Source organism: Strix aluco, chromosome 7 (assembly GCF_031877795.1).
Source record: "Strix aluco isolate bStrAlu1 chromosome 7, bStrAlu1.hap1, whole genome shotgun sequence".
Lineage (NCBI taxonomy): Eukaryota > Metazoa > Chordata > Aves > Strigiformes > Strigidae > Strix > Strix aluco.
The window spans coordinates 19,717,811-19,745,684 of NC_133937.1; the positions used below are offsets into that span (position 1 = coordinate 19,717,811).

Consider the following 27,874-nt stretch of genomic DNA (forward strand, 5'->3'; position numbering starts at 1 on the left):
GAAGAGAGCAGGAGAGAAGCATTGTCAGTGGCTAGGTCCACTAGCAAGAGATTTCTGCTATGAAAATGCTCAGAAATTTTTGAGCTCTTAGGAATTAATCATTTTCTAAGACTACACCTACTCTGCAATGACTGTGGTTCAAAACGACATCTTCTGTTACCTGCAGACTGGCCGGCTTGGGTCCTGCTAGCAGCGTTGCTGCAGCAGCATGGAGCTGGCGTAGGGTACAGCCCCACGAGCTGCCAGCACACTGGTGACTGCCATGCAGCACGGGCCAGAGCTGTCAGAACAGTGGCTGTGCCAGCAGGTGAGTTAAGAAGACCTACAGAAACACATGGGCTTGCCAAGGTTAAATATCTTAATCTGGAGCATGGGAACTTTTAATTGAAAGCTTTGCTTTGAGCCCATTTCCAATTATTAAAATTCAGGAGTCTATGCTGAATTCCTTGTGGACATTCATTTTGATTAACAGAAGACATGTGTGTACTAGGAAAGGAGTCTTGAACTGGGAGGAATCAGATAAATGTAGATAACATTCTCAACTCTCTTGCAAGTTATGCCATACCTGGTATTTTGTGTAAAACCTCAGATCTCAAAGATAAGCAATTATTTCAGCTTTCATTTAATACCAAGGTATTTCTGTCTTTCATGGCTGCAAAGACCAGGTGGAAGTGGGACCTGGCTGCCTCCCAAGGGGCCAGAACTGGAGGCAAAGGAAAAAAAACCAAATACATTCTTATTTACAGCCTTCTAAATTTTATGCCAGTCTCTTTGTTTTGGAGGCTGTTGACTCAGGACTTTTTAACTTTTGGGCTTGGCAGCATTGTGTATTAGCTGTGTATTACCTCTGTATCCTGTCAAATGATCCACTGCAGTACGTGCTTGCATGTGTGGGGTGAGTAAATGATTCCCTTTACAGGGGTGTTATTCTGTGTGCCACCCTTACATTTTTCAGAACTGGTGAAAATTTCATAGTGAACCCCTTACCAGTAGAAGATATTTGCCCAAAATCAAAACAAAAACAGTGCTGGGAATGTATCAACTATCAGTTATTTTTACCTAGTTTTTTAAAGAAATTAATAAAATTGTGAGAATAATTTAAGCCTTATCACAATGGAATTTTTTTCCCCTCTAAGATGACCTTTTTAGGGTGATTGAGACACTATGGTAAAAAAAAATTAAAACCAGAATAATATATTTAGATTTTATTGAAACAGCAGGTTCCAACTACACTGAAATGTAGCTGTAGAATTTTATTAAAGTTCTGATTCAAAACCACATTGAAAAGCAGAAAATTTCCACAGAGAACCTGAATCTTTCCCTTCCTGTTCTAGTCCTCACTGCTCTTGGTATTGTATATTCCTTGCTTTATCATGCCACCCAAAGCAGTCAGCCACAGGTGAGCACTTCAGGGTACGGGTGCTACATAGGTTCCCAACATGAAGTTGGTGCCCATCTCTGTAGAAGATAGTCTAGTTTTCATAGTGATAGGTCAAAGCCATCTTTTTGTAATGAAAAGCCAAATCTGTAGCCAGTCTGCTTGGCTCATGTAAGTCACTATCGGGTCTAATATTTAGAGCATACAAGCTATATATTTGTTTATGTACCTACACTGTGTTTGCAAATGCACTAGCATTTGTCTCTTAGTATGTTTTAATTTACCATACAATCTGCATACTTGTTTATCTTTGCCTTTAGGTCTGCATTTATAACTGTGGCTATATGGAGTTAGGCATTTGGGTCACATATTAGATATTGAGACACCATGAAGAATTAATAAACATTTATTCAACCATTACAGTTTTTAACGGGCAAATAGGCTGTTCAGATCTGTGGCTTGTAACCATCACCAGCTATCTATATGGATGGTTTTGTACAGCACCAAGCACAGTTATTACAAATAATAAGTCATAGCCATCTAGAATTCATCTGTAACAAGGCTATAATATCCATGATGTAATATCTAATATATCTGAATACTGATACATAATTAATGTGGAACCTTGCTGTATTGTAAGGCCCATACCTGTGTGTACATTTGCATAGTTGTGTAAGTCTGTGAGTGCAGATCTGCTTTATTTCTAAATCACATATCCAGCATCCATCCGATTAACTACAGAGCTGTGGGTTTCTGTGGGCCTTCAGCAACATATTGTTTTGATCCTTTTCTGTTACAATCACAGTGGCTGATAGCATACACTGGACTTTTGGGTCCCCTTTTCCTGGCCCCTGTATAAATACTGTCTCTGTATATAGGAGTTAGCAGTCTAAGGGTTTACCTACATATAGCTGTGCAAAATAACTAATTTGAATTAACCGAAGGTGTGAAATTAAAGTGGTCTAGTTAAACTACATTACACCTCTGACTCCCTTGTTTAGAATTAAGGCAGCTTTAATTTAGTTTAGCTTAATTCACTTTGGAAATGAAGTAAACTAAATTCAATTTAGGACACTCAAATTTTGAATGAGCATACGAACAATGTTTTAATGCTTTTAACCAATGCACTTGCAAAGTTAAGTCAGATTAATTTTCTCGTTTGTCCCTGTGTAAACAAGCCTGTTGCCTATTCCCTGTCAGTGAAACCATCTCAGCTGAGACTCCTTCAACAACTCCAAACTGACAAACAACCTCCCAAGAGCAGCAGTTTAAATGATCCTCCCACATGCACAAGTGTTTCCTCATCCCTACATCCCCATACAGACAACTGTTCTCCCCGAGAGTTTTAGTGATCTCTAAGACTGATTTGTCCAGAGCTTGACACACTGAGTCAGGCACTATTTGGGGTAAACATAGAAGTTCTGCAACAATTGTTTAACACTATCTGAAGACCTGAGTTATAAATATTTAATTATTCAGATTTTAGAGTTTAGGCTTTTACAGTGGAATACAGTATTGCAAATTACAAGATATTCTCTCTGAAAATCATGATATTCTAGAGAATTTTAGTGATTTTATCCAGTTCCATTATTTCAAAACATGGTCCCCTTAATCTGAATTAAGTACTTGTTCACCTAATGAATTGGAATATCTCCAGCTGTAAATTAACATGTATTTTATTTTTTGATCTAACTTAGATTGGACAAGATCAGATGAAATCAGGATTCCTAGGTAGAGTACAGAGGAACATAGGTGATGGTGTTTAAAAAAACTATACTACCTTTACATTTTTTCTTTAATATATTGTAGTCTAAGAAGACAGGAGGTAGCATAAGGTGGCCCAAAGATTCTATCTTGCAATTTTTAAAGGGCAGTTGCAAAATCAATCATGAACAAAACAATCTTAGAAATAACACAGAAGCATATTTTTAATACAAAAATATTAATATTTTTAAAGCATCTTTATGGAAATTTCAGACTTTTCATTACCTTGCATAATTTTAAAACCACACTGTGTATTTGGTCAAAAAATTTGGTCTTAGGAGAAAAATGTTGTCAGACGTTATTTTTATCACAATGCAAAAAAGCCCTTGAAAAATTGCCTTTTGGGCAATGTCAACTTAGAGAAAGCATCTGCCCTAAATCTTTGCTAAAAAGTCAACCAGACAAACAAAAAACCAAATAAAGCAAAGAACGCCCACTTAAATATCCCAAGCCATCAAGTACTGTTTGATTAGATGGTTAGGCTATATTTTTGTGTGCTTGTTTTTTATGGAGTCAGTGCTAATGAATAAATGTTGTTGGATGGCTACTACAGTCTCAGATCTTTGACTGGTAGAAAATTAGCCTAGTTTCACTGAAACAGTTACCAGTATGATAAGGAGACAGTCCTACATAGTAATATGCTTGTGCAGCATGCATTTAAATGTGTGTGGGCATCCATTTATGTGCAGCTAGCTAAAAAGATAGCACTGTAAGTAAAATCTAGATTTGCAGCAACACATCAGTTTGCGTGACTTTTCCAGTGTGGATGTACAGCTGTACAAGGCTATACTGATGTATCAGTGTGTGCGCTTATGTGCTTGTGCACTTGTGCGCACAGTTATTTGCATGTATGTCTGTCTGTAGGTATGTTTCTACTTCTGTGTGTAATCTGGCTGCGGTGCTTTCTGAATAGCAATGAGCTCAGTAAAAGCATGTATGTATTTGTATCTGTGCGTGCATCTGTCTGCATATGGATGGCCTTGCATGGTGTCTGTGGATGCATTTCTTCTTGTGTGGTTTGTGTGTCCCTCCTGTGAGATGAAAGCCTTCCTGCGATCTGATCTCAGTCACTACGTATGCTTTCATTCCCATAAAAGACAGTGTCCTTCAGCAGCAAAAACACTAACTGGGCATCAGAAGACCTGGATCCTGATCCAGTTGCCCTGATGATGGACTATGTGACTGAGCCGGCTCTTTTAATCCACTCTGTGCCTCAGTTTCCCCCTCCCATATTTTTTTTTACAAATACGGTGGACATAGACTATCTGCTACTACATGGCCATATGTAATTCCATGTGTGATGGGCTCTGTCTAGCTCAGTCAAGACCCTGGGTCCTGAGAGGATCTTCTGATGCTATGCCACTGCCTTACAGTAATATTCATCCCTGCATGTGTCTGCCTTCGCGTGTTGGTGCTTGAGTGTCCATCTGTGTACTTTGTGGCTGGCTATCTGTAGTCCTGTTGAAGAGTTTATCTCCCCCATGTACATACAGAGCAGGGGAAGGTGGAAAGGAAGGAGTTATTAAATGCCAAGCGGATATGCAATAAATCCCATTGATTTTACAAACTCCAACTTGTCTTCAATCTCTTTCTGTTCTTTATCCTGGGGGCATTGCAACAAAACCCTATTTTAAATACCTTTTCTTTCCCTTCCCCCTTCTCCCTCCTCCCACTCCCCAAAAAAGTGTCAATATTTTATTTGGATTTTTAACTTCACTCCATAACAGTTGTTTGACCTCCTGACTCATGTGAGTCACATAAATTCTGGGACTTTATTCAGGAGCCATGTTCCTGCTATTGAATAAGCAATTTGGGAGGGTGAATTAATGACTTGTGCTGTTGCTGGAAAGTCCCTGAAGAAATATTAAAATTGCTTGCAGACTGAATCAATACTCACTGAACACCCAGCATGAGGACCTGGGCTTTTTAATGGCTACAAGCAGCAGCATTCGGCAGAGGAAGGGGAATTCCTGTACACACAACGCATGCAGGTACACACAACCGACAGCAGTCTTCCCCAGCCTTGCTGGCTTTTTCAATAACGGCATATTCTTCTGCACACAACCTGGTATGAGTTGATGCCTGCTGTGCCAGGGAAAGGCCTTTGAGTCCAGTTCCCCTGTCACCCTCCCAAGAAGATCATGCAGGATTTGCAAAAGCTGGCCATTTGGGCCTTGTGTTAAGCGCTTGGGTTAACATGCTCTGGCACAGTCTGTGAGGCACAAGGATGGTCAATTATTTGTGGTGTTATGAGCATGTTTTATGTGGGCACTTTGCTTTTTTCCTCTCTGAAAGGGAAAGATGCTAGTGCTGTTATAGATTTGGGCGTGCTGCTGTGGTTTGGGAAAAGGATTGGACTGTTTTGCAGAGGCAAGTGTGAGATGGTTCTATGGCTTTGAGCACTAACAGCGTTTGCATCTGTCCATAATGTGGATGCATTTCTGATACTCAGTAGGTTTTGCTTTCTTATGTTGACTTGTGTTATGGTGACTCTTGAATGTCATGTGCTCCTGCTTGTGTTAAGAGTGACCACATGATGCTTTTGGTCATTGAGCAAAGGTGTCACTTCACTGGACCAGTCTATTTCGATGGCTGTGGGTACAACCTCACATGGTCCTGAGCGGCCTGGGGTCCATCAGCCTCACTAGGACGTGAACATAGTGCTCCTCACTGAGGCTTTTACTGTTTGTTATTCACTAGGCTGACAACAACCAGATTTTGTCCACACCCTAAATTTTGCTCTAAGCCCCCTCTGGCAAGGGTGAGTTTTGTTGCCAGAGTTTTCAAATGTCCTTTGAGAATGCAGGCCCCATGTTTTGCCATTGTGGTCGTGAATGGCTGTTTTGTATTCGCTTGTTGGGCGGCTGTTATTGTGTATTAACACTGGGGTGGGTGCGCTTTATATGACCGCATGTCTGTCTCATTGATTCCATCAGTATTATTTTGTAATCGTGTGTCTCTGTGATTGAGTTAGTGTGCATTTCAGGGCTCCTGTGTATTGAATAATGATGTCAGGGATTGGGTTGTTTGACTGGGTAATGGCCTCTTTTCAGTGTTGTAAGTGAATGTGTCCTTCTCCTGTTTCCCTGTCTCGGCTGGGGCAGGATCATTTACACTAGGTGATTCCTTAAGATGCTCACATGCACTAAAAGAATATCCCTTTGGCTCCCGAGCTCTCCCTGCCAGCAGGCCATGCCGAGGGTACACCGCTCGCGTGTGTGTGACACGAGGGGTGGCACGTCTGGCTGGTTCTCAGCTGCATGCTTCAAGGTCTGTGGCCACTTACTTGTGAATAACCGTGTGTGTGTGTGTCAGTGTATTTCTAAGGCTCTGTGAATATGTTTACATGTGTGTGCACCTTCTGGTGCACTCAGGGGTTTTGCTTTTCAGTTATGTTTTTGGATAAGTCTCCATATCCTAGGTTTCTTCACAAATATATGCAACTGTGCAGTTTCAAATAGATTTGACTGAGTCTGTGAAGGGATCTATAAATGACTACACACATCTACAGTGAAGCACACGCTTGCCTTTGCAAGGGTCTTCTTGTGTGACTTTCTATATTAATGCATAGAAGGGCATCCGTGTCAGTTAGCAGATGCCTCTGATCTGTGTGTGACTGCCTGGCAGTGTTCCCATGTCTGAACTGACCTGGGTCTCATATATGTAAGAAAGAATGAGATTCTATGTCAGCAGCATTTAGCAGTAAATATATGTGTTAAGAAATTTTAAATGTACAGTGAATCTCTGGGGTTGTGCAACAGCTTCTGACTGGGGTGGATATTGTGGATACATGATATTGTGGATATGCCGTAAGACAGTGTAGCCACATTTGGTCCCTTGGAAATGAACAAGAGAGTTCAGTTATTTTTCAGTTGATTATGTGTCATTGCCGCATGGATTTATTTGCCCTGCTCAGGCAATGTGTCTGGCATTGGGCCTGTTCTGTGCTTCCTCAGCCATCAGGATTTGGCCCAACAGCAGTCACATCCAGACAGTCTATGAAAAAGGCTGTGAAAGATCCAGAAAACTTCCAGAGAGAGCTCTCAACTGTACCCCCTCACCAAAATATCCCATCAGGGAAAGATCCGTGACCTCTCTCAGTCAGGTCATCTATTGCTGGGATTTAGCAAGGGAATGAGTTTAGCTTATATTTTTCAGTGAGGTTGCTAACAGGTAACTCCTTACTCCTTTTTGCATTAGATCAAGCCTTGTTACTTCCCCTGCCTCCTTGTTTGTGCTCTCCCACTATTTTTCCCTCTTCCTCCTCTGTATTCCTGCCTGCGTTTGACCTTGAACAGACGACACCATCCTTAGCCCACCCACTGCTTTACCAGCTCCCACCCCTCACACTGGGGTAACAGCATCAGGGTAATAGGGGGAGGAAAAAAATGAGGGAGGGAGGAAGGGAGAGAAAGGGGGAGAGGGGGGAAGAGAGAGAGAGAGAGAGAGAGAGACCTGTTTGAAAATAATTGGAGGCTGTTAAACAGAGGAGCCCAGCATATCACTCTAGTAATGGAAATAAATTCCATTGTATTTGCATTTTAATTTTCCACATAAACAAAGGCCCGGAGTGTGCTGGCTTCGCCAGAATCACCGGCCAGAATTTAATTAGAAATGAAAAGTTTATAGGGTCCTCTTTAATGCGATTAATGCACAGTTAACATTTATCACATACATATGCTGGAATCGCCTTTTTTAAGCAACCACCGGCCATGAAATGAATTTCTTTTCAACTTTTTTAGCGTGCGTGAGGAAGGCTGTCTCTGGTGAGGCGGTCCAGTGAGCACACTCCTGACAGCTTGGTAAACTGCAGCCCACAGAGGCTTAGTAGCCCCCATCCTCACTGAGGAAAGTTCAAGGTGGCTTAGAGGGAAGCATGGTCTAGTGGTTAAAGCCTGAGGTTGGGAGTCAGGGGATCTGGGTTGTATTCCCAACTCTGCCACATGCTTACTGCATGACTGACTTGCTCTCAGCATCTGTTTCTCTGGGTGTTAAAAATAAAAGAGAAATCAGCTGGAAGAAGATACCTCAGCCCCAGACCCCTCTGTGTCTCAGGCTCTCCAGAAACTTGCCCAGCCCTGTTGTATGGGATATGGATTGGATCCTGCACTGTGCTGACCTCCTATCTCATCTCCCTGTGCCCGAGCATCCCTACGCTGGCCGCAGGGACAGGGGAGCACCCACAGCGCTTGCCTCATGCGAGAGGCTGGGCCTCCTGGAGGGACTTCTTTGCACTGCCCCAGCTGCCTGCGTGCTCCAGGCAGCACAGATCCCTGCGCATGGGTTTGTAGGGACCTCACATTGCTTGTGTGAGATACACATCTTCCCGCCAAGGAACGTGAGGCAGGGGTGGAACAAACTCTGCCTGTACAGTGTGGGAGCCCTGGCAGCCCTGCCTGTATTCACTGCTGAGGCAGCTCCATGTTTCTTAAAGGAATCCTCTCATACTGGTTTGGTCCAAAAAACTGCTAAGAACGGCTTGTGAGATACTGGGGCCATCAAGCCTAAACCTCAGATCCTAACATAAACCTAATCAGGAGCAGCTACTAGCCCTCCTTGTGGTAGGGGTAATTATGCCTCCGTCACCCTGAGGGGCCCTGAGAGGTTGCCCCGTGCATGGTTATATAAAGCTTTGAGCTTGTCTGCATGGGGACACTAGGAAAAGCAAGTCTAAATCTAGACAAATTATCAATATCCTTCCCTTGCAGAGCACAACGCCAAGATAAAAGGCCAAAGGTGAACACCTCCCCTGTGAGCCCATGCCCCTCCCAGAGCCAGGAGGGCATCAGGCTTGTCACCTCCCTGCCTCCTCCTGGCTCCCAGAGCAGACTGTATCACCACTGGTGTCCCCATTGTCCTTTCCTTATGCCCCCTCCCCTGCTCTGGCTGTGTGACAGACAGGGTCTACAACCCCCCCTAATCCCACGCTTCTTTTCCGGGCTTGCAGACAAGCAGAGCAAATAAACTAGGCCCATGGACACAGAATGTTAGTGTGTTAGGGACACAGCAGGGGAAGGAGGAACATGAAACCTCTATTGATCCCTTGAGGAACGATGTCCCTTCCTTATCTTATCAGATTCCCTTCACTCTTCAATTATAGTCTGTTGAAATTGGCCTCTTAACCCAAACAAGATAACCTGGGTAATGAGGAGAAGAGTGTGAGGGGAGAGGAGGGAAGAGGAGAGGAAGGCAGAGTCCAGTGAATTAAACTATGGCTATCATTAGAAATATCTCCCTTAGCGTAACCCCCTCTGCCCCCACTATCCGCAGGTATCCCCTTCTTTCATCATGTATCAGATGAACTAGCACACATCCACTCCCTGACAAATATATCACGCCATCTACACCCCTCATTCCCTCAGATGCACTAGGTACCCCCAACAGGCATATGTCCCCAGATTTGTATGTGGCATCTCCATGTATATATGTACCTGCCCTGCTGTACGCCTTCTGTGTTCACACATCTCAGATGACACTCTGTTGTACACGCACTTGCACACGTGTTTGTGTTACTGACGCTACCCATCTCACCAGCTGCATTCTCCTCAGCACATTGGTGGTACGGCTGCCATAGCACCTTATCCACAGATTTGCCCAAAAGAACTGCTGACAAAGATATGAGCACTGCTAGGACCCACCATGCATCTGTTCACAGACACAGTCCCTCAGTGCATTCACACGACCGCCTTGCCGTCGGGAAGCAGTCACGTGGAGTCTTGTGCAGAGCCCCACAAAACTAGGCAGACTTCCCAAGACAGGTATTGCCATGCCTTTGCTCGCCCCTATGACTCCCTGCATGTAAATGCAGGGTTACGATGTTGTTTCCATGGATAAGACTATTCTTAGTTCTTCCACAGACCAGTAATATATACTTGATATAAGTCTATACTCCCAGCTGGACATGTTGCCCTAGTGATATGCCCACACTCCTCCTTGTACACATGTCATGGGGTATAGGGCATGTCTCACCCAAATATCCATTACAGAGAAGATTGTCTGGTAGAACAATAGAGACTCAGCGGTCTATCTGCACAAATGCACCCAGGTTTCCATGCTCAAATTACTTCACTGTGCACAGAATGATCCAGGAGCACATTCAAATGGTGCAGAAGGTGCTTTCATTTTGGAAAGGTGGTGCTCTAAGCAGTACAAAGGCTTCGTTTACAGGGCTGGCACCCTCCCCTTGCACTCTTCTAAAGACTGTATTCCCCAGGATCACTTTATCCCCTGTGTTTCACTGTGCCAGAAGCATTTCCTTGTATACACATGCACCTGAAATGGGCCACACTCCCTTCCATTTCATGTCTCCCTGTGCCACCAGCTCTGCCAATTTTACCCACTGGGCACCAACACCCAAAGGGGGTCACCCAGAGGCGTGTATTTTTCTTTAAATATTTGCAGGTCACAAAAATTCATGTAATCCGCAAAAAGGGGTTAGAATCATGGCAGTCATCTTTTTACAAATTTACACATGCTCTCTCATGTGCAAGCATACAAACTCACCCATGCAATCCCTCCCTGCTCTCCAGCTTGTGCACCTCACAAGAATCTGCACACAGCCATATATACTTACTCTGTCCCCATCCTGGCTGCCTCCATACGCACAGACCCCGGACTCAGGCACACATGTAGCCATGTAAGGGAGTTGGATGTCAATACTGGATGACTCTCTGCATCTTGTTTGGCACAGTGGCCAAGACTGCCTTCTATAAAACCACAGCAGGTCTGGTTTTGACACTATACAAGTCAAACCTGCCTTAGCCTTTCACTCCATCCCTATCTCTTGCCCTTTCCTCCCCCAGCCCCACCCAGCTGTGCTCTCCACACAGAGGCAGCACCACAAACACTGTCTCTTTAAAACTCTAAATTTGCTGTTTGTTCTGTAGGGAGAGGGAATTTGTGACATTGCACATTTTCCATTCTGCCTCTGCTTGCATGGCCTTGGCCCATTTGTACATAGCACATCCCAGAAATACACTTCCCCTATGCGCTCAGTATGCAAACATGATCTCCTTTTCTTCAGAAATATTATTCCTTCCTTTCCTCTTCTCTTCTACATCTCCTTCCTTCCATATCGATTTTATAAATGTGTATGTATTTTTGGTGTATGTATAATTTATGTATAAATGTATAATTTTTCAAGCTCGAAAGTCTAAATTTAAACAAGAAAGAGCCTAAATTTAGGCAAATATTAACAGCAGGCACTATTACATGCTGTAATAGACCGTGCTGCAGTCTTTCTTTTTAAAGGCAGATGACCAAAAATTTTTCTTAAAAGACTTTTTAGAGAAACATGAGTGTGTTGAAAGGCAATAGTCCCTTTAAGAAGTGCCCAAATGTTAGTGCCTGAAGACTCTATTGCAATTTTAAAATGAAAGCTTGAACATGGGCAGTGGGGTAATGAGGTTGTCCAGCTTGAAGAAAATGAGGACTAGTTGTGGGGATTGAAGTGCTGGAATATTAACCCTCCCTGACCAAAGAAGTGGGAACTGTTACTGTTGCCAGAACCATCCAAACTATCCTGAAACTCGAGGTGGTGCAGGGCATCCTGTCTGACAGATATGTGAGGGTTTCTTTTGTGACTTTGTCATCTGGTCACACTCTCTGCTCTTCCTTTTATAAATTAACGAACAGACATCAATCTGCCTTCCAAAACATGGATACCACCCCTCTCAACTGAAATACAGTGATGGACATTTTGAGCAGAGCTGATCGCAGTTTGTGTCCCAACCAGAGATGGACTTTTAACCCTGTGCCTTGGCCCCTGCAGAGAGGGGAGGGTGCTTACCTTGGAAGGAGGAGGAACTGTTCAAAATGGAGCCAAAGGAATAAAATCTAAATTGGCCCCCGGGAGAAAACAATTAATAGAGGCAAACTCCAGCATATCTGTCTGTGTACGCATGTGTGTGTGTGTTGGGGGAGTTGCTAGAAGCCTGGGAAACAATATACTGTGCAGATTTTAGAAATGCTACAGGAACTGCAGAGCTACGGGATGACAGCAGCAAGAAATGTCCTATTTCTATTTTTCATACAGGCAGAGACAAGCCACCAGAATCTCCCTTCCTGATTTAGCAGTGAGGTTTGGGTAAATGTTTCATACATAGCATTTTCTGGGAAGCATATCTGTGAACTCACAGTCCGTTAGCTCAGGCTTTTGGCACATCACTCTTCCTCTTCTCTGTCAAAACTAGTACACACATAAATCCCAAGCTAGACAGAGGACAAAGGAATATCCTTTCCCGACCACATCAAACTCCCGCATATGCTTCCTTTAGCCTACCAGCATTTTGTGTTACCGCCTACATGCCTGCCCAGAGATACATGTTCCCTGCCATATACCAATATACTCATATGCAGTATCCAACCAGCAAGTGCATTCCCCCAAAGGTACCTATCTGCATTGCACTCACAGTCCCCGTATAGATGTCCTATAAAAAAATGCATATAACTCTGCTTTTTTCCTTCCCCATACCCACCTCTGAACACATCAACTTTCAAATTTGCCTACTATCTGTGTAAATGTACCCTCTACGCTCCTCCTATCCCATCACTCCTCCTCAATATCTATATGGATGGACATATTCTGTCCATATGTCTCAAACACTTCATGCATATATCCTGTCATTCTTCACACCCCAACCACAGCTATTTCTCTCCTATGGCTCCAGGATTGAACTATTGTGTTGTCCATTTCCCAGTGACAAGGGGTCTAGTTGCAGGGTTATTGATTGGTTTTCATGCAGACAGATGGATCTGCCTTTGGTCTCCCCACCAAAGTCCACCTCTGTATGGGCTGATTGTCACTGCTCCAGGGATAAGATTTCACCAGGAGACCACCCTCCATGCAAACATCTTTCACCCAGGCCATGGATGGTAATAAATGGAGTCAGGCTGAGCCATAATAAAAGCAATTGAGTGGGTTACCTGTGCAGACATGAGATTTATACCTCCTCATATTTGATGTGATTGTTTTATTGAGTTCTCAGTGCAGTTAGGATGCCATTTATTTATTTATTTATATGCCTACTTATCAGGGAAGAGGGGGGAGGCTGTTGCAGTCTAGCTAGCATTCAGCCTCTGTCTTGTCAGATATGAGCCCGAAGAAAGGGGCTCTCCAGTTTTGCTCTGCCTTTTACCTAGGCTTGGGCTTAGTGGTTGAGCCCTGGCCAGGTATCTCATTTCCTATAACAAATAAAGATGTTTGTTTCAGGATCCCTGAAACCTTGAGGACTGTCTGAATTACGAGCCTAGTAGAAGCTAAGGGGATGGTGTAAAGAAAGGTGTGTGTATATACTGATTTTCTAAAAGAACCTCTCGAAAGAAATTCCTATTTACGCTGTGCCTGTTCTGGACAATGGGCTGTGATCTATGCACAGAGCCTCTTTATGCTATTGCAATAGAAATAGTAAGCACCGGCATTGCTTCTGACTGTCATCACATGTGAGCGTTGAGAAATATTAGCAGGTGCAAATTGATTGGAAATGAATATTTGTAAGTGCACTCTGAGGAGTTTGGAAACCCGGTGATTAGATTTGTGATTTTCAGCTGGGTAGATAGCCATATAAGTGCTACAAAATCAGCTCTCAGTTACTGGCACTAGAGAAAATTGGAGGCTAGCACTGAATATCGTACTGTCTAGTATTTCATCACAAGCCTAACGGTGTTTGTTGTGGGTTTTCCAGCTCCTCTAGTCAAGTGATAGCATGAGAATTTCAGTTCTCATTTAATAAAGTATGTTTCCAGTGCTTGTGGGGGCTTGAAAAGGAGCCTCCTTGAAGACTCAAAGGACTGCATTGTTAAGGTATTTTTAAAGTTGTTTAATGGGAGTCAGATATCCAAATCCCTTTAAAAATTTAGGGTAGAAAAGAGAAAACAAGTAAAAACAAACCCACGTTATATTACAAGTACTGATGATTTTTATGCCAATTGCATGATTTAGGCTTTGTCTTGGCATTTTTAAACAGCTGGGACTGGTAAATATGGCCATGCGTGTATAGGCTCCAATGGATTAATTGGGATTACAGTGGAAAAATCTTCATTCCTGTTAGCTCGCAGTTTAAAGTATGATTGGGAGAAAACCTCAAACCTTTCTGACACTTTCATGAGTAGTAATCATCATCAGAGCCTTCTACACACAGATGGGATTTCCTAAAGCCCTAGTTAGCTGCACAGATGTCAGGCCAATGACAAATGCTTTTGGAAGTCTCTACCTTCCCCTTTATAGAGACCCTCCCCAAAAGTGGGATCCCTAAATATTTTGCTGATTGTAAGTAGAGAGCCTAAACTCCATTTGCGCTTCAGCATGCCTTAATTAAAGAGCATGGAATCTAAGTGAAGCTCAGCCTTGTTCAACTGTTTTGAAGTCATATCTTTTTATTCAAGTAATATGGAAATCTTTTGTTTGAACAGGCTTTAGGATCAGAGACAGATTTTTGGGGATGTTTCATATACGACTGAAAACGTGACTTTGTTCTGTATGCATCATGTCATCATATCATAAAGGGTCCAGCTGGCCTGCTAGAGCATTATCTATCTCTTTAGCCAACACAAGATTATTTCTTATTGTATGTTTTCTTGTTATTAATGCCATCTAGTTATATATATTCCAAGAAATCAGGAATTCCTATGGGATGCAATTCCACAACTTAATGGACCTTCCTATCAGGGGATACCTTCTGCTACCATTTAAATGTTTCCTTTCTTATTTCCCTCCCTTCGTTCCTGGCTATACTGCTTTGTTTAAACGTGAATAATTCTTTTCCTGTTGGAGGGACTGTGCCCTTCAGATCAGATCACTATATTGTTCTCACCACTTCGTCATTGCTTCGCCAAGCCACTTATATTTTCTCCTCTTTTCTCCCAAAGTCAAATGAATTTTTTCACATAATAGTGATTCTGGTAAATGAGGTTTAGCTCCAGAAGACTCACTCACCCAGCACTGAAATGCAGCTACCTCTATGGCAGAATGCAGCAATCATTCACTAAATGCAAAAGGTTGAAAGTGTTTAACTTCCAACAAAAATCAAGCTTTCTGTACATCTATACAAAAAGGAAGAGCTGGAATTTTTAGGTGATAAAGAGACCAATGTGGTTCTGAACTTTGAGGTTCACAGAACAGGGAGCTCAAAACTTCCCAGGCACAACCAATTTTACTTGCTAACTGCCTCTGTTGAGCTAATATCTCTGCAATATGAAAATTAGAAAAAATGCAGCTATCTTATTGTAGTTCCCACCATACAACCTTCCAGTGGCCAGATATGAGGAATAAGACAAAGGGAAATGATGTTAGCATTCATTTACTCTTTCAGCTGCAGTAACATTGTCTGTAACCTCTGCTTTATGAGCCTGTCCTTTATTTGCAATGATAAAAAGAAGATAATACCAGGTTTGTGTCTGATGGAAAAGAATCTGATGTAAAGGAGTATATTCCCTGTAATGAAGCCCTGTGTGACCCAGTCGCTTTCTTTTCTCAGCTGAAAGCGACTGGCAGTAGAAGTCTTCTACCTTGAGAGCATGCCCTGATGCAGGAAATCACATGGGAACCTTAGGCTCAGCATCAACTAAGGGAGAGGATCCCTGATCCTGAGTTTCTTCTGTGCGCGCTAAGAAGTACCAGGTTACGAGACCTGGTAAACACTACTGGGTACTGTTGGACAAGTTTTCTTCACCCCTGCCTTGCACAAGCGCATTGTCAGTCAGAGGCTAATCCAGTCTACGTGACCAGTCTAATCCTTGGCCTCTCTATTGAGAAAACTGACTTGTGGCTACTGAATACTGATGGTGGCGAGAGGTTTGTGTGACACACACACACATGCTTGCCAGCTAAAACTGTGCAGTTCACCCCATGTTCACTGCAAGCCATCCAGTTGTCACTACTTTTGGTCACTATGAGCAAGCTGCCATTAGAGATACCCTGTACTCTTCCAACTTCTCCCTAGACTCATTACCTGTCCTCCAAGGATTCCAGATTTATTTGGTGGGAAAGACAGGGAGAGATTCACCAGTGACTTTGGCCAGGGTGTCCTTTGGGGAAATTCTCAAGTGAGGCTAGTGAGAGTGACTCAGAAAGCTCTGTTTGCATAACATTGATTTCTTCCGCATATGACACAGCCCCTGCCCTGATACGCCTGCCTTTTGCCAGACGCGATTGTTTCTCTTGAGACGTTATGTTTACCTCAATTGAGATTCTGCTCAATTCTATCTCCCTTGCATGGGCTAAAGCCTCAGCTGATGTAAAACAACGTAGCTCCAGTTTTGAACCCTTTCTCATTTAGTGAAAGCTCACACTGAGTTTTACAAAGGTAGCTAAATACTGGTATTTTCATTTTACAGATGGCAAAGCAGCCTCATAAGGAGTCCATGTGACCTGCCCAAGATCAACCAGAAAGTTAATGGCAGAACTGGTAAGAGAAATCTGATCTCCTAATATGCCATTCTTTGCTCTAAACTACAGGCCTGCCCGTGGCCACTGAAATTGGCCACATGCTCAATAATATTTCAATGTACAAGTATATTTCTCTAGTTGTTATCAATGTGTGTGTTCTTCCATATATATTTTTTAAAAGCACATAATTATCAGAGACTTTAACCAGGAATTATTAGCCAATTGTTACGTAATGAAACAGGAAAGATCTCCCCAAACCAAGCGCTTAACACTAGAATTTAATGTGTAGACCCAATACCTAAGAGAAGATTGAAAAAACATCTAATGGCTTGACTGAGATAATATATCCACTAAACTCTATTCCCTGCCATGGGGTATTAGTTAGGTCTACTCTCAGGAACTCAAGGTCCAAAGTGTATCCTGAAGACTGACTAAACTCTGTAATGCTTTGGCTTCAGCATTCCTTGGATAAGAACTAACTGGGAGACCCTAGTACTGAACCCAGCCGCAGGAGAGCTGGGACAGAGGGACAAATTGTGAGGGCATTGTTTTGCTTTGCTTTTCTGGACCAGTAAGGAATTCATTAATTTAAGAGAAGCAGGAAATAATGCTTAAACGACAATGCCCATTGCATCACTTGCTGCATAACTGTGAACGTTTATCTGTGATGTGCTCCATCCTGTTCCTACTAAAGTACACTGTCTAATTCAAAAGGGTTTTTGGGCTGATTATTATCTCATGAAACCCCTGTTCTTAGGCTAACTGTACGTGCCACAAAACAAAAGAAAAATTCTCATTAACATCTGCCTCCAAGTTCATACTTAGGAGACCGCTGCAAGGCTTACAGCAGTGCCTAAATCCAGTGAAATATTCTAATGCAAAGTGACCAAAGATAACTCATTTCTAGTCATATGATAGATGGCAAAGATCGGGCCGGCAGGCCACTCAAGAAGCAAGGTGCTCAAGTGATTTAAAATAAGCATTAATTGCTTAGCAAATAATTAAGAGCTTCTGTCACTTGTCTGCTTCTCAATTACATGTAGTGAGTATAGGTGTGTGTGTTTACATATATACATGTATATATATGTGTGTGTACCTACACATACCCAGTAGGTTTGTACTGTAAAGTACCTGATGTATGAAGCGGGAACAGGAAAGCTCCTGGTGCAGAGATAACTCCTCTGTCTTGATCCTGTCACCTCTGGTGCACTTTGCTTATTAACTAATATACTCCCTGGACTTTTTTTTGCCATAATTAAAGAAAAACTACCGCATAGCAGAAGACTTTTAATTTTTTTCCTGAATCTTGACAGGGTAGTTACGTCATGTTTTTCACCAGAGTTTGTATCTAGCCTTTATCTGCATGAGTTTGCTATGAACAAGTTTTTGATAAATCTCAGTACTGAATTACATGTCATCCCAAATGTGTCTCAGTGCAATACTGACAGGTCAGGGCAATGTAGGCACATAGAATTCATGTATCACAAAAAATAATTAATGGAAAATAGATCTTTTAAATGTTTTAGGGAGACTTTAAAAATGGAATTGAAACTGCTTTGTTTTGTAGTCTCTCACCTGAAAGCCTTTGTTAATGTTAGACTAATCCCCAGAAAGAAAGAAAATGTAATTAATACATTATCAGAAAAATCTTATAATAACCAAAAGTAATTTTTTTCCATGTACAAGGAGATCTCCATTTTGAAGTGGAGTATTCACAGTCTATCTAGGGACATAGGTAACTTCTGTCTCTGTAAGTGCCTCGCTTATAGTCTCAAGATGTTAAACTGCTCGTGGACGTAGCTCTAACAGTTCTGGACACTGGGCCAATGCAGATTTTGCTTTGGAAAGTCCACATTTTGCAAAAATCAGAAAACAGATATTTCTAGAATGTTTTTTACAATTGTCATCTATCTGAAGCTGTTCAGAGACTCGAAGTGTTAGATTAACTCAAATCTGTGATCATACTGCGGGTAAGGGATATGCTGTTACAAAGGGTTGACCCAATTCTGTATGTGTATTTTGACAATGGGAGAGAGAAAATGTATATTTAAATCCTGGACTTAGTCCCCTCTTTGTGTTTTGTGAGTTTTGTGAGCTGGAGTCATAAAGTGACCAGAGTGATGAAGCTCACGCTACTCTCTGCGGCACCAGGATTGGGCCCTTATATACTCGCTACTTCCTATTCAACTGCAGTTTTTTCCCCCGATCACTGTCCTGTTCTTGCCTAGCACAGACATGCAAATTTTATGACCTGTGATACGGTGGGGTCACTCCTCACAGATGTGAGTTTTAGGGAGCCTCATACAAAGGTGAACAGTGGGAAGTTGGGCCTGATTTTTTAAAAGGAATGGGGAAAGACTTCATCACACGAAGCCAAAATGTGCTTGTGCCTTGGTGACTACACACTCAAATGCCATCACAGTATGAATCGAACATGGTGGGTCACAGCTGAGCCTCTTTAATATAATAATACTTAGCAGCTACAAAGCACTTGTCCCTCTCAAAACATTTTATAAGCGCAATCTAACTGACATCTGTTCCCACCTCCTTCTGAGAAGGATCAGTTTTCATTTCCAGGGTGGGGAAACTGAGGTACAAAACCCCCAAAGCCCTGCCATAAACTGGTAGCAAAGGTGGGAGCAAAACCTGACGCTCAGGCTCCTGCCCCGGGCATTGCAACCCAGATGCGAGGCGTCGGGTCCAGCAGGCATAAGGCTGAGACTTCACTGACATTTGGATGCTAACATCCCTTGAGCTGGCCGAAGTATACGCGTATGTTGGGTCCATGTATGCTATTCCTCCAAAGAGCCCACGGCCGTTCCTCTGGACTTCTATACAACCAGCTTAATTCCTCCCAGGGATAGTTGGCTGTCCTTCTGCGGCTGCCTTTGTAAGGTGTCTGAATGTCAAACTGTTATTATTTCAATACCTGACTGAGAGAGTAACAGAGACCTGGAGGTTTTTTAGGAGGGTGTATAATTAGCCGATCAGTATTATGTTACCCTGTTCATAACTTAATAACCATTTTAATACAGATGGCACACACAGGGATAATTTCCTAGGGTAGCCTAGCAGTATATTACAGAGACAGTGTGTCTGAGGGAATCTTTCTTAGCCAAGGTACATTCCACTAGCTAATTCTACCTGCTGTTTTCAAGATGATTTGGGATAATTCCATATCATTTGCAAAATATTAAAACCCATTTATATAGGATGCCAGATTTAGAAATACACAGTCTGAGTTATTAGACATATTTTGATAAATCTGCCATGAAAAGCGCAAGAGAAAAAATACCACTGCATTTTCCCTGCTATTTATTTTTTGCTTCCCTTGCTATAAATACACCAGGTTTTTAAAAAAATCTGGCTAAACTTGTTATATATCAAAAGGGCCAATATACTGACTTGTGCGTTTTTATCTATGCGGACACTACAAAAGCCTGCATGCATATTTACATATACCCCATATACATTTATTTGAGTGGGAAGCGCCGTATATTTGGCACCGCGTGCAAAATTTCATATATTCTTACTCTGTTGGCGAGGTGTTTCGTGCCTACCTATGTACGTACCCCTTGCAAATATCCCTGCGTTACTCTGTTTCTAGAGGTTGTATTTCTGTGGTCATAGTCAAGGTATCTGTACATACATTACACTAAACCAGCATAATTACTTTTACTGTGTGTGTAGGAGTGTTGCGTGTCGTCAAAGTGTGAAGACCTGATGTATGTTGTGTTTGAATGTACCGCGATGTGAACAGTCCGAGCGCTTTGCCATGGGTTAGTACCGGATTACATCTACCACCGGCGTTTTTCTCCTGCATCGATCCTTTTCTTTTGCCTGTCATATGATTATTTTTGTCACCTCAAACCTGAGACCAAATCTGAGTCCCTCCACCAACAAAAGTCTCAGCCTAGCAGCCGGGGGAGGAGATGGGGGGAAGCGGGTCTCTAGGGCTGAATCGATCCTGCTGCTTTCCAGCCTCCTGCCAGGGCAGGGACCAGCCCCGGCCGGGACCCGCGGGCACCGCAGGAGCAGCGCTCCCCGGCCCGGGGAAGGCACAGCCTGGCAAATTTAGGCTCTCCCTCGGGTTAGCGACGAGGGGGGAGCCGGGGGGAGTGGGTGCAAGGGACGCCTGCCTCCGGCACTCCGCGGCCCGGGGCTGGGAGCCCGGCTTGGCTGCGGGGAGCGGCAGCTTCTCGGCTCGGAGCCCTAATGCCCTGGCGAGGCTGGCGGTCATTTACACCCCGGGAGGGGTGTCGGGGGGACAGGGGAAAACCCGGCTCCGCCGCCTGTCACCCCGCCAGTCCGAGCAGACCCCAAACCTTGCGGCACCGCCGGGCTGCTCGGCGGGGAGCGCATCTGCCGTGGCGGCAGCGCTGCCCGCCCCGGGCCCGGCGGCCGGCGCAAGCTGCGGCCCCGCGGCGGGCGGCAGAGCCCCGGGGCAGAGCCGCTCCCCCTCTGCCCGGGCCTGGGGCGGGGGGCAGCCGGCTCCGGCTCCGGCCCCGCTGCCCAGGGCTGTGCTCGGGGGTCACGGCGGGGCCGGGGAGCGCCCGCTGGGCCGGGGCCGGGGGCTGGCGGGCCATGCCCAGGGGTCCCGGTTCGTGCGGGGGGCTGGAGCAGGCCGGCTCTAACCTGACCGAGGAAGGACCGGGCCGTCCGCGCTCTCGAGAGCGGTTTTATGGGGCCGTAAAGAGGCGACCGGGCCGCGAGCAGGACTGCGGGGTCGCTCTTACCTGTTTATGGAGGAAACGCTGGGGACCGTGTCGTTGTCGCAGATGCCCTCGGCCAGTAGCCTGTCCCGGATCTCCCAGGCGAACATCGTCGGGTTTTGTCTCTTGTACTCGGCGATTTTATCCACTACTTTGGGGGTCGCCACTTTGGGTTTGGAGCCGCCGATCACGCCGGGCTTGATGCTCCCCGTCTCGTAATACCTGCACAAAGGATGGTCACTGACCTGCCGTGCCCGGAACAGCCCGGCCGGCCCCGAGCACCCGGTGCCCGGCTGCCCCTCGGGGCGCCCCGCTCCCCACCTCGGCTTCGGCCCGCCGGTGCGCGCCGTGGGGCCGTGGCGGTTCGGGGGCCGCATGGCGGGGCTCTGCGGGGCGCCGGGCCGCCTGGGGGAGTCCCTTCTCCTCCCCGGGGCTCGCTCGCGCTCTCTTTTTTTCTTTTTTTTTTTTTTTTCCCTCCTTCCCCCCCCCCCCTTTTTTTTCTGTGTGTGCGAGAAGCGAGGGGCGCTGGGCTGTTGGCCGCCTCCCCCTTCCCCCGCCTCACACGCACACACTCGTTTCAGGCCCGGAGATCGGGATACAAAACAGAACCCCTCGCCCCGATGCGGCGGGCCGGAGGCGAAGCCCGCCGACCGCGGGGCCGGGCCGGGCGGCCGGGCAGGGGACGCGGGGAGCGGGCAGTGCCGGGCTCTGCCCTCGCCGCCTCCGGCCGGCCTCCCCCGGCTCGGGGCGCTGGCCGGTTTGTTCCCCTCCCCCGCCCCGGGTCCCTCGGAAGCGGGTGCTCGTACGGGGCGGCCTCAGCCCGGGTCCCCGCTGGGCGCCAGCGGCTCTGGCCCGCCCGTGGCAGCGGGCACGGCCCCGCACAGGCGACTGCCTGGGGCTCTCCCGCACCGCTCCGCATCCCAGCGGCCGGGGCCGGGGGCGCCAGGTCCCCCAGCGGCTTCCCTCTGGGGAGATTTCACACCACATTTGGCGGCGAGCGGTTACCGCCGGAATTATTTATTTATTTATTTATTTGCCCCGTTGTTTGTTTATTTACCCGTGTATTTGCTAAGACCGCTCACGGGTTGGTGTGAGTTGGGGGATTTTGTTGTTGTTGTGGTGGTGGTTTTTTGTCGTTCTTTCGGTTTTTTGTCCCCCCCGTCCCTTCTCTTTCCCGCCTACCCCTCGCAAATTGTTTGTCTTCCCAGGAGTTTCCAAACACCGCCGGCGGGGGGGGGGGGGGGGCGGGTGTCGGGAGGGGCACGTCCTTCCCGGCTGGAGGAGGGGGCCCTGCTCAGCGCGGAGGTGCTGGGCCCGCTCGGGGAGGTGCCGGGGGGAGCCCGGCGCCGCGGGAAGGGCGGGAGGTCACGCCGGAACGGGGAAGGGATGCACCGTTGCCGTCCCAGGGGAGAGGAAGGAGCTGCCTCTTTCCTTACCTGCCCAGGATCTTGCTGACACAACCGTGGCTGACCCGCAGCTGCCTGGAAATGTCACAGGGTCGCACCCCCTGGTGAGCCAGCTCCACTATCCTTTGTCTCACCACGTCAGGTAGGGGCCTGCCGTTCACAAACACCCCCCCGAGCTGGTTCACACCCCCGTGCCCTGCTGGGGAAAGAGAAATAAAAAAAAAACACAACAAGCCACGCACACCAGAAACACACCGTTAGTCGTGGATTCTTCGCCACTCGTGCTACAAAATCTCCAGTCACTACAGATGGATGGAGGTGATGGCGGGGGGTCGAGAGGGGGGAACAAGACGTGGGGGAGAGAGGGAAGAGAAAAAGGGAGAAAGGGGGAAAGAAAGAGGGAAAACCAGGAAGAATAAGAGAATGAGAGATAAAGAATGACAACGAGAGAAATAGAACGAAAGGTAAAGAGCAAAAGAAAAGAAAGGAAGAAAAGGGGAAAAGACCAAGAGAGAAGGAGAAAGAAAAGAGGAAGGAAGGAAGAAAGAGAAAGGAGGAAAGATGGCAAGGGAGAAGGCAGAGTGAATTTTCCCGAGCCGGAGACTGTCCCCCCGCACGCCGTTTCCCCTCCCTGGCCCGGAGAGCACCTCTGCCTCCCGCCGCCCCTCCCCGGGACGCGGGAGCGGCGGCTTCCCGGGGCCATTGTGGCGGGGCGAGGATGGAGGCAGTGCCCGCGCCGGCTCCTCTCCCGAGAGTTGGGGAGAGGTGAGCTCCCAAACTCCGGGGCTCAGCGGCTTAGCGGCTCCGGGCGGACCCTGCCGCAGTTCCCTTTCTCTCTACTCTGGGGTTTTCATCTCTCCTTTCATTTTCTTTCCACGATTTTCTCTCACATTGTCAATTACAGTTACTCGCCAACCCCGCCCTCCCTCACCCCGCGGCATGTCCCCCATGCAACGCGTCCTCTCCCGTTATTTTCGGAGGCGAGTTGAAGGGATTCGGAGAGAAAAGGAGAAAGGGAAAGAAATGTAGGCAGAGGGAAGGAGAGAGAGAGAAAGAAAATATTTTGGGTCCTACGGCCGGTGTTCGTTTACAGACAGACCCTCTCTCTCCTCAGCTTTCGATCTTTAAAAGAAAAATCTTCCTGTAAAAAAAAAAAATCTAACAGACTCGCACGTTTCCGTCTTCCCCCCCCCCCCCCCCCCCCCGCAATCTAATTCAGGGAGAATTTCAAATGCTCCCTTTTTCTCCGTTCCTCCCTTTCCAGGCAAAAGCCTGCTCGCTCTCGGATAGGACTGCTAGGATCGCTTTTTTCCTGATCTGTCTTTCTCCATTTCGAGAAATAACTTAGGGAAAAAATAAGTATGCACCTGCTAAGCGTGGGCAGGAGGATCGGGGGGACGGGAATAATCTCCTTTTGGGACCCGGCAGGACAGGCGGCTGCGAACCGCTTGCACCTGGGGTGGTCCGCGGTCGAGGCGGGAGCCGCTCGCCCCTGCCCGGGCGTGTAGGCAGCCGCAGGCTCGCAGGCGGTACAGCTCCGCTGGCGCTGCCACCTGGGTGTCTCTATCTCCGCAATATCCAGCTGATAGAGCTGTGGAGTGCACTCTGTATTAAAGCTTTCCTTTCACACAACCCTAACCTGCTGTATCCTCCTCGCCAAGAGATCTTAGTTCGTTCTGCAGTTTGCTGAAAAATGATCTGTTTGTATTTTCGCTGAGGTTTTTTTCTCCCCTGCTTCTGACACTGACTTATTGGCTCTGAACTTAGTGGAAACTCTCATTGCCCTGCGATCGATCCAAGTCCTTTCGCACAAATAGAGTTTTTTCCATCTCCCCCACCCCTTCAGGAACACCTCCACGTATGCCCTCCCAGCCGCCTCGGCCAGGGCGCCGGCGGGCTTCCCCGTCCCTTCCCCGATGAGCCGGGGTTATTTGTTACGTTCTTTTGTTAGTCTTTCTTAAAAGATATTTAGGGTTTCGGAGGGGAGGGGGGATATTTATCTTCCTGCACTAAAACCCGCGGGTATATGTTGCTGTGTGTTTTCTTCATTTGTTCAGAAGCCCTTCTGCACATGTTGCCTCTAAAGTTACAAGACAGCAATTTCTTCGGCAACTCCATGATAAATAATTCAAAGCACCTTTTATAACTCGCATTACCAAGTATTAAAAGGCAACAGAAGCAAAAAAGATTAAAAATTAATAATTCAAATTATTGCAGCACGGATATTTTTCACACGAGTGTTTTGCTCTGCCCCGTGGTTTTCTAAGGTTATTTCTATGAGAGCAGTAAGGTATTTACGTGTATTTATCTGCGTATAAGTGCCGACGTCTGTATATACATGTACCCATCCAGTTGTACCGCTTTCGTACAGACCGTGTTTTGCTGGCTCGGTGTGTGTCAGGAGCCCGCGCCCGAATGCATTTTAATCTCTCACTAATATCGAGGTCTGCAGCTCTCGAAATACACTTTAGGGAACAAATCAAATGTTGATTTTATTCTTTTTTTAATCGGTAGCCAAAATTGTTCACGAATCAAACTGGACTTTAAAAAATCAGTGACAGTGAGATGCCTTCTTCGGCTGCCTACACATTCCAGATCGTACCGGAGGCAGAATTACTGCGATCGCGTCTGAAAGCAGAAAACTAAAAATCGCGTCTGATACACGGACTATTTTCCGTTAAAGGTCTCCGAAAATTAAACCCTACATTTTAAGCAGTGTATCCTGGAAATCATTAATTTGGAAACAGGAAGACAGTTACCTACATCCACGTTTGGCGATCTGATCGTGGGTTTGTGTTTCTGCGCCTTCCTTCTCACGGCAAAATCGGGATTTTTTAAACTTCAAGTATTTCCATTTTATATCTTTTCGGTTTGTTTTTATGCAGCGGGCAGGGCGTGTCCTCAAAAGTTTCGGTGTCAAAAGTTACAAATTGCTCTTAATTATTCATTTCCTGACTCAAGATGCTCTCAATCTCGGCTTTCTATTTGTATTTTTTTCTGTAATTTAAATCTCGGGATTATTTTCCCTCCGTGCAGTGGAATTAAAATCCCTGAAAATTCCTGGTTACAGACCCTGGTAAAGGGGTCTTTTCGCTTTCCTTCGTCCTGCTCTTACAGAAAGGGTCTTTAAAGTGGAAATATATCACGAATGCACTTTCCTCTGTGCCAGGAATGCATTTAAAATGCACACCGGGGATGTGGTAAATAAACCAGGAGGGATCGTGCCTTCTGGGGAGCCTCCGAAGCCGCCAGATCTCCCAGCCATCCAATTGTCCTATTTTTCCCGCAGTCCAGCCTTTCACCGAACCAAACCAAACCGAAGCACGGAACAGCCACCGACCAACCCGCCATTAATTTGAAACTGGCGTCTCCCCTCTCTGCCACTGAAATCCGAAATCAAAGCAAACGGCATCAGATCGCGGGGAGCTCGGGGGTTTAGAGCCCCGCAGGGGTGCGGGCAGCCCTGGCCCGGCGGGGCAGGGACGGGGAGAGGGTCCAGCGCGCGGGCTGACTCGAGCCGCAATAAACTCGTGTTGTCTGAGGGGCGATGGGGAAAGTGCCTTTGCGGAGGAGAGATCCGGTTCGGGGCAGGGGGCGGGGGGGGCGGTTTGCTTTCGCACACACGCGGCTGGCAGCACAGGCACGGCCGCACACAGCCCCCGGCCCGGGGGTCCTGGCCCCCGCCCCACCGGTGGCACGGAGCTGTGCTCCCCCCGGGCCCGGGTCTGCCCGGGACCCTCGCTCTGCCTTCCGAACTCCCCTCTAAGCCCGGGTTTGGCCAGGGGAAGAGAGGCTGGCGGTGAAAGGATGGACCCGGAGGAGGATCAGGTGAGGAAGAATGGTTGGGGAAGGAGGAATGGAGGGATGAGAAAGAGGGAGAGCAGCGGAAGGAGCCGGGCTCCAGTACTCACGGTGCATTGCTGAGAAGGGGTCTGCCTTGCAGTGCATATCCATGGGGAGGCAAAGGAAGGGGAAGAAATCGGCTGAAGCCGCCGTGTCGCCTCTAAAACTCAACTTCAAGACTTAGGGGAGAAAAAAAATAACAAAAAAACAAACCAAACAAAAAAAAAAAAAGCGAAATACACAAGGAGAGGAGAGGAGGGGAGCGGCGGGGTGCGCTGGCCCCCCTGCCCGGCAGAGCGGGGAGCGAAGTACTTTCCGGGGGGCGGGAGGGCTGCGCCGGCTCTTGGGGGGCCGGGGCGGCGGGGCCAGCGGAGTCAGCAGAGTCCGTGGGAGCGGGGGGCTGGCGGCGCCGGGGGGCAGGTGGGTGTCATGGCTGGGAGGGCTCAGAGCATCCCCGGCGGCGGGGAGGGGGTGCCGGAGCAAGGTGCGGCCGGCGGCCAGGCGGCAGAAGGCGCAGGAGGACGCGGCTCTCCCTCCTCCTCCTCCTCCTCCTCCCGCGGTCCGGGGCTAGTTCATTTAAGTTCAAAGCGGAGTAGCAATCCCCGGGAAAGCTGCGGGCGGCGGGCGGGCGCGCCCCCTCCTCTCGGCCGGGCGGAGGATCCGGCGCCCGGCGGACTTTGGCCCGAGGTGGGAAGTGCTTGCGAGGAGCCGGGGCCGGAGACTGGAGCCTCCGCTCCCGGTGTGTGTCTCTCTAAAAGCCGCAGCGCCCTCAGCCCCCCGCCCGCCTCCCCGGAGATGGATGACTTGTCAGACAAAGGCAATAGATTCCGACACTCTCTGATTCGCCAGCGCGCCGAGCCGAGCGCGGCCAGGAGAGGAGAGGAGAGGGGAGAGGAGAGAGGAGGGCCGGGCCGGCGGCGCTCGGCGCGGGGGGGCCGCCGCCTTCGGGACCCGGCTGCGGGGGAGCCCCGGCCGCGCGCTCCGGAGCGCCCCGGGCCACGCGTGTGCGGGGCGGCGGCGGCCCTGGCCGGCCCGCGGGAAGGGACGGGAGCCCCGCTTTGTTGTCACTCGCGGTTCTGGGTCTGTAACTCCCGTGTTTAACCCGCGCACACGCGCACATGCACGCGGCTCGGGAGTTTCGTCTCCCGTCTCACGCCCCGCGCCTTTTTACCGGAGACTTTACTCGGGGTGAAACGGGCCGGGGCGGGGGGGGGTGGGGGGGGAGGTCGGTACACATCAAGGCTTCCGCGGTGTGCGACTACGGACGGGGAGAGACACGGAGAGAGGAGGTGAGGGGAAAGAGAAAGGAAAAGGCAAAGGAGAGAGACGGGGAGGGGAGAGACGTCAAGAGAGAAAGACATAAAGAAGAAAAAGAACTAAAAATAAA

The 27,874-nt window shown here is 47.3% G+C and overlaps 1 protein-coding gene across 9 annotated transcripts in view; it reads right to left on the reverse strand.

Moving 5' to 3' along the window:
* The window catches only part of PAX2 (paired box 2), an 85,112-nt gene extending 57,917 nt beyond the window's left edge, over positions 1-27,195 (reverse strand). For 6 of the 9 annotated variants that reach the window (XM_074830784.1, XM_074830780.1, XM_074830781.1 and 3 more), the window contains exons 1-3: positions 26,556-27,195; positions 22,675-22,843; positions 21,263-21,460 (exon numbers count right to left, since the gene is read on the reverse strand). In XM_074830784.1, the coding sequence (XP_074686885.1) occupies positions 21,263-21,460; positions 22,675-22,843; positions 26,556-26,598 (410 nt within the window). In that variant the 5' untranslated portion in view covers positions 26,599-27,195. The remainder of the gene's footprint in view (positions 1-21,262; positions 21,461-22,674; positions 22,844-26,555) is intronic. The other 3 variants (XM_074830783.1, XM_074830778.1, XM_074830785.1) reach the window with 1 other exon arrangement.
* Positions 27,196-27,874: the final 679 nt, after the last annotated feature.